Raw genomic sequence first — 12,299 nt, forward strand, 5'->3', positions numbered from 1 at the left:
ACAATTTAAGTAAGAATCTACGAAGTAAACACTAAAGCACGATGCTACAACTCTCAAATACTATAATACGCCCAAAATTTATGAATTAAACAATGCAAGTACCCAAAAACACGCAAAGAAATTAAGAATTAAACTATGTAACAAATAAGTAAGCTAGGAGTATACGACTTGCTGCTGGCAACTGCTTATCCAACGGAGGCAGGGAGCCCACTTGGACATAGCACATGCTGATGCCTTTTTTCTTTGCTATTGAAAAAGATAGCCCACTGTTGATTTACCAACAACTGAAAGCAGAGCTGAAGTTCACCCATGGAACTGAGCAACAGTTATTTGAGAATAGCAGGATCTAAGAGTGTACTGAATAATGAAACTGAACAATTAAGTAAGTTATATATTTTCATACAAATAAAATTTACGCAATCAGATAACTAAATTTTGTTTCCTCATTCATTTATACAAATCAATGTGTGCACCATTAATAGCACGGATAATGCCTAGTCTGAATTCCATTTCTCTCCACGTACGATTCAAGATCTCTATGGTGACACATTGAAGTGGATTGCAAATGTATGCCTTCAATTCCTATAGGTCTCTAGCCATGATTCAATATACCACACGCTTCACAAAACCCCAGGAAAAAATTAGTGGTGTAAGGTCAGGGGATCATGGTGCATTTTAAGTTGGACCATCTTGTCCAGTCCACCTATCCGGAAACTTTTCATATAGAAATTAAAGTACATTTAGGGGCCAGTGGAGCGGTGCCCGTCTTACTGGAATATGACACCAGGCTGCAGGTGTTCCAATTGTGGCACATTAAACTCTTGTAGCATGTCCATGTTAACAGCACTGTTGATGGCAGTGATGAAAAAGAATGAATCGGTGATGCAACTTGTGATCAGTCTACATCTAACATTGACCTTACAACTGTCTCTTTCCATTTCAAGTGTAACATGAGGATGCTGCAAATCCTACATACAAACATTATGACAAATCAGTTTGCTGGACACATGAAATGTTGCCATATTGGAGAAACAAATCTTTTCCAAAAATTCAATTCTTGCATTAATCTTACATAGAATACCCACTGCAAACTGTTCACACCTAGGTTTGTCCATAGGGTTAAATGCCTGAAGCAGCTGCACTTTGTAGGGATAGAGCCATTACCTCTTATGCACATCATTGTGCAACGTCGATCTTCTCATTTCCAACTCTCTGGCTGCCACACCGATTTTATAGAACTCCTTGCAAACACCTGCCGTACCCTGTCCATAGTGGCATCTGAAACAAGTCCGAAAGGGTCACTGCACTTGGGTATCTGATATCGTCTGTATCTACCAGGCCACACACATTTGAGCTTTATCCACTGGTATCCACATTTTAGCAGGTTTTCAGGTTCCATTTCGCATCAAAATTGCATGACCTGGAAGGTAAAAGAAATTTTATGAGTAATCTTACAATTTGCTAGAAACCATTTTTTAGTATCTCGTATAGTTTCAAAGTTAGTTAAGTCTTAAGTTGTAAGGATATACATGTATACTGCAAAACAAAAAAATTAAAAATTGCTATTCATCCACATCTGTTACTATTAGGCATTAGGATACAACACACTATTTAATGAAAGTAATGATCACACTTACCAACTTTCACTATGATAATGTAATTCAACTAAGGTACAGAAGTAAGTAAAGAAACAGCTCAGAGGCCACTGTCTACCCTTGGTTCCATCTGCAAAATTCTGGAGGTTAAAGATCAAAAGTTATTGGGCTGAGTATTTTTTTTTACAGTGTAAACAGAGTATAGACTTACTTCGAGAAAAATTGGGATCGTAGTAGGTCATCAATTGACAATATCCGTAAGTGAAGAAACTAAAGACAAGGATGAATCAGAACCTTTGCCAGTTCGTGAAATATCAAAAGCTACAGCAACACTGGACAAAGTTAACCATTGAGTGTTGAGATGTGAATATGTTGAACTAGTGATAAATGTATTAAATAAAATGGACAGTACAATGTAAAAATTAGTACAAAATAAGCACTAACTACTGGTCTGTTTCTCAAACTTTTGAAAACGTTACTACACACTGGATCTCATTGTCCTGGGTGTGTCAAAATGATCATCGGGGTTTTTCGGTTTTGTAGGATATTTTTACATTCAACTTAGAATTATGAAAGAGCAATTCAAACAATTTTGTTTGTATACATGTGCACATGCGTATGCAACCTAAGAATGTGTTAAATGAGTGAGACAGCCTTTTACGCATAAAGGGAAGGGGACAATATTTCACTACTGTAATAATGGATGAGATCACCAACAAGTTTAATTTTTTTTACAATGGTCAGCACCTTTAACCCACACTGACACAGATTATGATTCATTTACTGTGCAATGATTCCTGGTCCTCAGAACGAACGGCATTGACGGCAGGTAATATGATTTATCTATGTCTTTATTGTAGACCTCTGCGATGTGAAATGTCCGATAAGCGTTGACATCCCGGTTGTTAAAACTTTCTAGCCCTGGAATTCTGTCGACTTTTGGTCCACAGACGAGGGCCACGGTTAATCAGCTGTTACCTTGCTTCACTGGTCTGCAAGGTGATTAATGCTTGACTGTCAGAAGTGTCGGAATAAAATAAAATCTGCAACTATGAGGGTAATACCAAGAAAAAAGGCCTCCTATTTTTTACGTACATAGAGCTGTTATTTCTACAGTTGTTTACATCAGTTTATTGCTTTAACATTTAGCTATTTTTCAAGATAATTACCATTTCTGTCAATGCATTTTTGTAGACACTGTGCCAGTTTTTGTATATACCAGCCTGCTGCCATGCTGTTCAGGAGGTGAATCACTTTCCGGCCAAATGTTCTTTTAACCCAGGGAACAGGTGACAGTCACTGGGCGCCAAGTCAGGACTATAGGGTGGGTAGGTGATTATGTTCCACTGAAACTGTTGCAGGAGAGCAACAGTTTAGTTGGTTGGTTTGTGGGATTACAGGGACCAGACTGCTACGGTCATCGGTCCCTTTGTCCAAGTACTAAAAACACCCACAGAGAATAAAAACGATTAACAGAATAGAGCACAGACGACACAGAACAAGAGAAACTAAGACAAAGACCAGACAAAATGAACTAAAATCACACAGAGTGTGACGGTGGTTGGCCGACCACAGAAATAAAAAAGGAAAAGCCAACCACTTAAAACACATTAAAAAATCAGTGTAAAACCGGAGGCCAAAGGTCAGAATCAACAAAAAACAATAAAATAAAACAGAAACAGATTAAATGATAAAAAACCCCTGCCCGAATAAAACGTAAAACTAAGTCAGCCGTAGCAGAGTCATCTGTTAAAAGGGCAGGGAGCGTGTCAGGCAGTGCAAACAACTGCCTGAGCACAGCTAAAAGCAGACACTCCAATAAAATATGGACCACAGATAAAACGGAGCCGCAGCGACATAGAGGTGCGTCCTCACGGAGCAATCAGTGGCCGTGCGTAAGCCGAGTGTGCCCAATGCGCAGCCGGCAGAGGACAACAGACTCCTTGCGGGAGACCCGCAGCAACAGTTTGCCAAGTGATGTGTGGGCGAGCGTTGTCACGGAGAATGTGTACACCCTTGGTTCAACATTCCTCTTCTCCGGTTCTGAATTGCCCGCTTGAGTTTTTTTGGTCCCACAGTACCCGTCAGTGTTAACTGTGGTCCCAGAGGGCGTGAAGTTGACCAACAATACCCCTTTCAGTTCCCAAAAACGGTTGTCATGACTTTACCGGCAGACTGTGTGTGTTTGAATTTCCGCAGCTTTGGTGAAGAAGGAAGCCGCCACTGGCGTGATTGTTGCTCGGTCTCAGGTGTAGAGTTGTATGCTCAGATTTCGTCACCCGTGACTATTGAGTCCAGAAAGTTGGCCTGTTTGGGTGCAAGGCGGTGAAGAAATGCACGGGAAGCATCAACTCTCTGCCGCATGTGGTCCTTGGTCAGCATCTTGCACATACCTTCCGGTAGTTCAATGTTTCTGTTAAAATTCTACGAACGTTTTTGACATCCATGCACGACTCACCATACACTTCCGTCAATTCGCGATGGATTTCAATTGGCGCAATCCCTTTTGCATTCAAAAAACCGAATAACTGCACGCAATTCGCACTTGGCGGTAACATCCAACAGGAGCTACATTTTCAACGGCTGCCAAGCCAAGACTGAGCGCCTCAGAAAATTTGCACTCTTTATTGCCTATTAATAAAATTAAATATATGATCCACAAAACCAGTAAAGACAAGAAACAAGCAAGACAGTACACATTTCTTCAATCCTGAAGTCCTAGCATTTTTTCCTCTAATCCTGCTACAGCTTTACATGGTGTGCTTTCCTTTCTGCAAAAGAATCTATTACCTCATCAAAGTCCGCCAAATATTTTGTACAGGAAAACTCAGTGTTGTCCTCTAATACTGAAAAAGCTGTTAATACAAGTAGTACCTAAGACTGGTGTGGTTTCTCAGTCTGTTTACGAGTATTTTGTCACTGTCTGCTAGATAAAACTAAATAGGCCTGCCTAATATTTCAGCAATTGTAATACACACACACACACACACACACACACACACACACACACACACACACACCAAATAAAAGACTGTTATGGTACAAATGGTCATTTTTATAACTCGACAGAATATAATTCATGAAGTACCAATATTAAAGGACAAGCAAAAAGTTGTATGTTAGGAAATAGTTTCACATTTCATTCATACTCTCTACCTTCTGAAGTATGAGATCAAAAAGTAGTAGTACAAAATTTTTATATAAATTTGGGATCGTCGTATTCTTCCACAATTTGTGTAATGTCCCCGTTTTCTTCTTCTCCCTCGTTCTAACTAACAATCTTGTCATCACTAATTCTGTAACTATTCCTGCCAGAGTCAAAACTACTTGTCCGCTGAACTTCATTAACCCGGCCACAACCACCGGTTTAGTTGTTGTTGTGGTCTTCAGTCCTGAGACTGGTTTGATGCAGCTCTCCATGCTACTCTATCCTGTGCAAGCTTCTTCATCTCCCAGTACTTACTGCAACCTACATCCATCTGAATCTGCTTAGTGTATTCATCTCTTGGTCTCCCACTACGATTTTTACCCTCCACGCTGCCCTCCAATGCTAAATTTGTGATCCCTTGATGCCTCAAAACATGTCCTACCAACCGATCCCTTCTTCTAGTCAAGTTGTGCCACAAACTTCTCTTCTCCCCAATCCTATTCAATACCTCCTCATTAGTTACGTGATCTAACCACCTTATCTTCAGCATTCTTCTGTAGCACCACATTTCAAAAGCTTCTATTCTCTTCTTGTCCAAACTGGTTATCGTCCATGTTTCACTTCCATACATGGCTACACACCATACAAATACTTTCAGAAACGACTTCCTGACACTTAAATCTATACTCGATGTTAACAAATTTCTCTTCTTAAGAAACGATTTCCTTGCCATTGCCAGTCTACATTTTATATCCTCTCTACTTCGACCATCATCAGTTATTTTACTCCCTAAATAGCAAAACTCCTTTACTACTTTAAGTGTCTCATTTCCTAATCTAATCCCCTCAGCATCACCCGACTTAATTCGACTACATTCCATTATCCTCGTCTTGCTTTTGTTGATATTCATCTTATATCCTTTCAAGACACTACTCATTTCGTTCAGCTGCTCTTCCAAGTCCTTTGCTGTCTCTGACAGAATTACAATGTCATCGGCAAACCTCAAAGTTTTTACTTCTTCTCCATGAATTTTAATACCTACTCCGAATTTTTCTTTTGTTTCCTTTACTGCTTGCTCAATACACAGATTGAATAACATCGGGGAGAGGCTACAACCCTGTCTCACTCCTTTCCCAACCACTGCTTCCCTTTCATGCCACTCGACTCTTATAACTGCCATCTGGTTTCTGTACAAATTGTAAATAGCCTTTCGCTCCCTGTATTTTACCCCTGCCACCTTCAGAATTTGAAAGAGAGTATTCCAGTTAACGTTGTCAAAAGCTTTCTCTAAGTCTACAAATGCTAGAAATGTAGGTTTGCCTTTTCTTAATCTTTCTTCTAAGATAAGTCGTAAGGTTAGTATTGCCTCACGTGTTCCAACATTTCTACGGAATCCAAACTGATCCTCCCCGAGGTCCGCTTCTACCAGTTTTTCCATTCGTCTGTAAAGAATTCGCATTAGTATTTTGCAGCTGTGACTTATTAAACTGATAGTTCTGTAATTTTCACATCTGTCAACACCTGCTTTCTTTGGGATTGGAATTATTATATTCTTCTTGAAGTCTGTGGGTATTTCGCCTGTGTCATACATCTTGCTCACCAGATGGTAGAGTTTTGTCATGACTGGCTCTCCCAAGGCCATCAGTAGTTCTAATGGAATGTTGTCTACTCCCGAGGCCTTGTTTCGACTCAGGTCTTTCAGTGCTCTATCAAACTCTTCACGCAGTATCTTATCTCCCATTTCATCTTCATCTACATCCTCTTCCATTTCCATAATATTGTCCTCAAGTACATCGCCCTTGTATAAACCCTCTATATACTCCTTCCACCTTTCTGCCTTCCTTTCTTTGCTTAGAACTGGGTTGCCATCTGAGTTCTTGATATTCATACAAGTGGTTCTCTTCTCTCCAAAGGCCTCTAATTTTCCTGTAGGCAGTATCTATCTTACCCCTAGTGAGACAATCCTCTACATCCTTACATTTGTACTCTAGCCATCCCTGCTTAGCCATTTTGCACTTCCTGTCAATCTCATTTTTGAGACGTTTGTATTCATTTTTGCCTGCTTCATTTACTGCATTTTTATATTTTCTCCTTTCATCAATTAAATTCAATATTTCTTCTGTTACCCAAGGATTTCTATTAGCCCTCGTCTTTTTACCTACTTGATCCTCTGCTGCCTTCACTACTTCATCCCTCAGACCTACCCATTCTTCTTCTACTGTATTTCTTTCCCCCATTCCTGTCAATTGTTCCCTTATGCTCTCCCTGAAACTCTCTACAACCTCTGGTTCTTTCAGTTTATCCAAGTCCCATCTCCTTAAATTTCCGTCTTTTTGCAGTTTCTTCAGTTTCAATCTGCAGTTCATAACCAATAGATTGTGGTCAGAATCCACATCTGCCCCTGGAAATGTCTTACAATTTAAAACCTGGTTCCTAAATCTCTGTTTTACCATTATGTAATCTATCTGATACCTTTTAGTATCTCCAGGATTCTTCCAGGTATACAACCTTCTTTCATGATTCTTGAAGCAAGTGTTAGCTATGATTAAGTTATGCTCTGTGCAAAATTCTACAAGGCGGTTTCCTCTTTCATTTCTTCCCCCCAATCTATATTCACCTACTATGTTTCCTTCTCTCCCTTTTCCTACACTCGAATTCCAGTCACCCATGACTATTAAATTTCGTCTCCCTTCACAATCTGAATAATTGCTTTTATTTCATCATACATTTCTTCAATTTCTTCGTCATCTGCAGAGCTAGTTGGCATATAAACTTGCACTACTGTAGTAGGTGTGGGCTTCGTATCTATCTTGGCCACAATAATGCGTTCACTATGCTCTTTGTAGTAGCTTACCCGCATTCCTATTTTCCTATTCATTATTAAACCTACTCCTGCATTACCCTTATTTGATTTTGTATTTATAACCCTGTAATCACCTGACCAAAAGTCTTGTTCCTCCTGCCACCGAACTTCACTAATTCCCACTATATCTAACTTTAACCTATCCATTTCCCTTTTTAAATTTTCTAACCTACCTGCCCGATTAAGGGATCTGACATTCCACGCTCCGATCCGTAGAATGCCAGTTTTCTTTCTCCTGATAACGACGTCCTCTTGAGTAGTCCCCGCCCGGAGATCCGAATGGGGGACTATTTTACCTCCGGAATATTTTACCCAAGAGGACGCCATCATCATTTAATCATACAGTAAAGCTGCATGGCCTCGGGAAAAATTACGGCTGTAGTTTCCCCTTGCTTTCAGCCGTTCGCAGTACCAGCACAGCAAGGCCGTTTTGGTTAATGTTACAAGGCCAGATCAGTCAATCATCCAGACTGTTGCCCCTGCAACTACTGAAAAGGCTGCTGCCCCTCTTCAGGAACCACATGTTTGTCTGGCCTCTCAACAGATACCCCTCCGTTGTGGTTGCACCTACGGTATGGCCATGTGTATCGCTGAGGCACGCAAGCCTCCCCACCATCGGCAAGGTCCATGGTTCATGGGAGGCCGGTTTAGTTACACCGCATTTATTCTCCGGTTAGGAGTTATTACGCGTGCCTACAACACGGTTTCCGCACTACTCCCAGAATAGGACTTTAGCGGCTCCTAGCTGGGGATTGTACAACTGGCAAGAAGATAATACATAATCTTTGTTACCTGTTATTCCTGTTAGTCATTTATTTCCACTCTGGTAGTCTGAATCTATGGATTTCGCTAGTAATTATAACAATGCTGATGATTTGCAAACCCAGTCAACCACATATACAGCGATTGTCATTCACCTGTTTGACTTTATTCTGCAGAGCTGATATAGCCCCGTACCCTTTTGTCTGCAGGGAAATTTATTTCTAGGTGGGACTTGGATTCCCCTGGCAGATATATCACGTACATTATGCACACATTCAAAAATCAACTTATAATTTATTTAGAAATCAACTTAGAATATGTTCAAAAATGGGTTTCAATATCATAAGAATAAGCAATAGACCAGCCTAGTATCGATGCTAGGCACTTTGTGAAACAAGATCTTTTTCCTCAAGGATACGAATTTGGTGTAGTGAGCTTTAACCACTTTTTATAATGAGGTGGATGTTGTTACTGCGATTAAGACTGAATGACGGTTAAAATTCGGCCCACCAAAGTAATCAGTAAATCTCTGTTCCTCACAGTGAATCCCGTAGCTTTGACATAACCCTCCACACCTATCCAGGGTATCGTTTCATCCACGAGCAGTGCATTAATTTCTGCTACATTTACATTACGAGGCATTGGGAGATGGCACTCCTCTGCACTGTCTAGCAACTGTTTCATTACTAAAATGTTGTATGTTCCTTCACAACACAAGAAGATTTGCGACTGCTTTGCACTTTCTGAATACAATAATACACCGCCTCCTTCCCTTTAGACTGCACACTCCACTGCACGTTTTGCCTTTGCTGCCCCACTACTAATGTTGCGCTACAGTCTACTGTGATGTAATACCAAAATGTTCATTGCAGCACACTGGAATGTGCGTGGCATCAATGAACCACAAAATACTGCTCTCATCTTTGGGAAACTGTAGCACCCACAAACTTACAACAAACTGTTAAAATGTTTTCAAATCTTTCCACAAAATTTTTCTTGCTCTGATCTACCACAAAAAAAAAAAAAAAAAAAAAAAAAAAAAATGTAAAGTGAAAAAGTTTATCAAATAATACATTTCAAATGTTGGTTTGCTACAAATTCCAAGTCACACATTTTAATTTATTACCTTACTGTTACTGATTCTATTGGCCAGAAAGTTTCCACCTGTTATCAACATGTGCTACTGAAGCCAATTATAAAATTGTGTTGTACAACACCACATTTGGGAGGTATGGCATGATAAACATTGATTAGTGTGAAAAATAGCACAACATTTTCATTAGGTTAATGAATGATGTAAGAAGGTAATTCTCATATCACTATCGTGTACAGCTGTTGAATTATAAAAAACACAACTTTCAATTTTTTATGTTTGTACATGCACTGCCCCACCCCTAGAAAAACATTTCATTTCACACAGTGTCCTGCAGCCCACTTCGGACAGCAAAAGACAAGCGCATTCCACAGGCGATAAGTTTTTCCACATCTAGGAAACTGTTGCTTTAGTATTAAAATTTTCTGACCATCCACAGTTCCACAGTAATGATGATTTATAAAGTGGAGAAGTAACTCCACGTCATAAAATTTATAAAGCAGAGTTGCATCAAGTGAAAGCATAAAGGGACCAAGGTCACCATCAATGCTGATTAATAATGTTTTCTCACAAGCAGTGTAACGTGCTGTATATGTAACAGAAACTCCTGTACGCAGAAAAAACATGCATGAAGGCATACCTAGTTAAAAGCTGCTCATTTGTTACCATTTACTGTCCACCCAATGGCTGCCTGTAACTCAACAAAGAGAAAGGATGTCAACATATTAGTTTCACAAAACAAGTGACGCGCATGGATGTTACTTTGCAAGTTTCAGCTGAGGATACCAGCACTATCCAAACAGGCTGGCCCACAAGTAGCCTGAAAACGGCTCAGCAGTGAGTATTTCATCAGAAATATCTAAAATCTTTGATATTACTTGCATGAAATAATGAAAAAACTACTGTCAGTCAACCAAAAATTAATGGTTTTCTTTTTTTACAACTTACAGATGAGAAAATTAACTATTCTACAATGTGTCACACTAGATGTGGGGGATGTGACTATTTACTACGGGAGAGACCACAAATTCTGGCACAGGAACCGAGAAATTATATATCAAAGTTACAAGCTTTCTATGAACAATGGAGGCCACTACAAATACAAGCTTGATCAGCAGAAGTTCATAAGAAAACACAGTTCCTTTTCCCTCACAATAACTTCTTGGACATAGCACACACTGATGCTTTTTACATTGGTACTGTGAAAGATAGCCCACTGTTGATTTACCAACAACTGAAAGCAGAGCTGAAGTTCACCCATGGAACTGAGCAACAGTTATTTGAGAATAGCAGGATCTAGAGTGAGATGAATAATGAAATCCAACAATTCAGTAAGTTATCTATTTTCATACAAATAAAATTTACGCGATCAGATAACTAAATTTTGTTTCCTCATTCACACAAATCAACGTGTACACCGTTAATATGATGGATAATGCCTAGTCGGAATTCCATTTCTCTCCACGTACGATTCAAGATCTCCATGGTGACATGTTCAAATGGATTGCAAATGTGTGCCTTAAATTCCTGTAGGTCTCTAGCCCTGGTTCGGTATACTGCATCCTTCATGAAACCCCAGGAAAAAATTTGTGGTGTAAGGTCAGGGGATCGTGGTGGACATCAAGTTGGACGATCTCGTCCAATCCACCTATTCGGAAACTGTCTATATTAAAACTGAAGTACATTTAGGGGCCAGTGGAGTGGTGCCCTGTCTTACTGGAATATGACACCAGGCTGCAGGTGTTCGAATTGTGGCACAGTAAACTCTTGTAGCATGTCCACATGAACACCACTATTGATGGCAGTGATGCAAAAGAATGAATCAGTGATGCAACTGGGGACCAGTCTACATCTAACATTGACCTTACAACTGTCTCTTTCCATTTCATGTGTAACGTGAGGATACTGCAAATCTTACATACAAAAATTATGACAATTCAGTTTGCTGGATACATGAAATGTTGCTATATCGGAGAAACAAATCTTTTCCAAAAAGTCAATGCTTGCATCAATCTCGCATAGAATATCCACTGCAAATTGTTCACACCTAGGTTTGTCATAGGGTTAAATGCCTGAAGCAGCTGCATGTAGGGATAGAGCCATTACCTCTTATGCAAGACATTGTGCCATGTTGATCTTCTCATTTCCAACTCCCTGGCTGCCGTATATACAGATTTTATAGAACTCCTTGCAAACGCCTGCCGTACCCTGTCCACAATGGCATCTGAAACTCATGGTGACCAGGCCTGTTTTTTTTATGGAGAACACTACCTGTTTCCATAAATGATGTATTCCAAGTCTGAAAGGTTCGTTGCATTTGGGTATCAGGTATCGTCTGTATCTAATGGGCCCCACACACTGAGCTTTCTCCAGAGGCGTCCACATTTTATCATGTTTTCAGGTTCACTTTTGCATCAAAATTGTATGACCTGGAAGGTAAAAGAAATTTTATGAGATATCTTATCATACACTCGAAACCATTTGTTAATATCTCGTATAGGTCCAAAGTTACTAAAGTCTTAAGTTGTGAAGACAATACATGTATAGTGCAAAATAAAAACTAAAAATTGCTTTTCATCCAAAGCTGTTACTTTTAGGCATTTGGACATAACACACTATTTGATGAAAGTAATAATCAAACTTTACAACTTTCATTATGATACTATAATTCAACTAAGGTACAGAAGTAAGTAAAGAAACAGCTCACAGGCCACTATCTACCCTTGGTTCCATCAGCAAAATTCTGGAGGTTTAAGATCAAAAGTTATTCAGCTGAGTATTTTTTACAATGCAAACAGAGCACACACGTACTTCGAGAAAAATTGGAATCGTAGGAGG

General features: G+C 39.7%; 1 protein-coding gene and 1 long non-coding RNA gene across 4 annotated transcripts in view; both read right to left on the reverse strand.

The window, feature by feature from the left end:
• LOC124720265 overlaps positions 1–11,721 on the reverse strand; it is a 29,727-nt gene extending 18,006 nt beyond the window's left edge. The window contains exons 1-2 of one of the 3 annotated variants that reach the window (XR_007006104.1): positions 11,568–11,721; positions 1,165–1,420 (exon numbers count right to left, since the gene is read on the reverse strand). Coding sequence is in view for 1 of the 3 variants with exons in the window: in XM_047245583.1 (XP_047101539.1) it covers positions 1,165–1,202 (38 nt within the window). In the remaining 2 variants the exon portion in view is untranslated. Of the gene's footprint in view, positions 1–1,164; positions 2,922–11,567 lie in introns of those variants that run through there. The other 2 variants (XR_007006103.1, XM_047245583.1) reach the window with 2 other exon arrangements.
• Positions 11,722–11,737: 16 nt separating this feature from the next.
• The window catches only part of LOC124720266, a 39,743-nt gene continuing 39,181 nt past the window's right edge, over positions 11,738–12,299 (reverse strand). Inside the window, exon 3 of the long non-coding RNA XR_007006105.1 lies at positions 11,738–11,890. This is a non-coding gene — a long non-coding RNA (uncharacterized LOC124720266). The remainder of the gene's footprint in view (positions 11,891–12,299) is intronic.

The sequence above is a fragment of the Schistocerca piceifrons genome, chromosome 11 (genome assembly GCF_021461385.2).
Source record: "Schistocerca piceifrons isolate TAMUIC-IGC-003096 chromosome 11, iqSchPice1.1, whole genome shotgun sequence".
NCBI classification, from domain to species: domain Eukaryota; kingdom Metazoa; phylum Arthropoda; class Insecta; order Orthoptera; family Acrididae; genus Schistocerca; species Schistocerca piceifrons.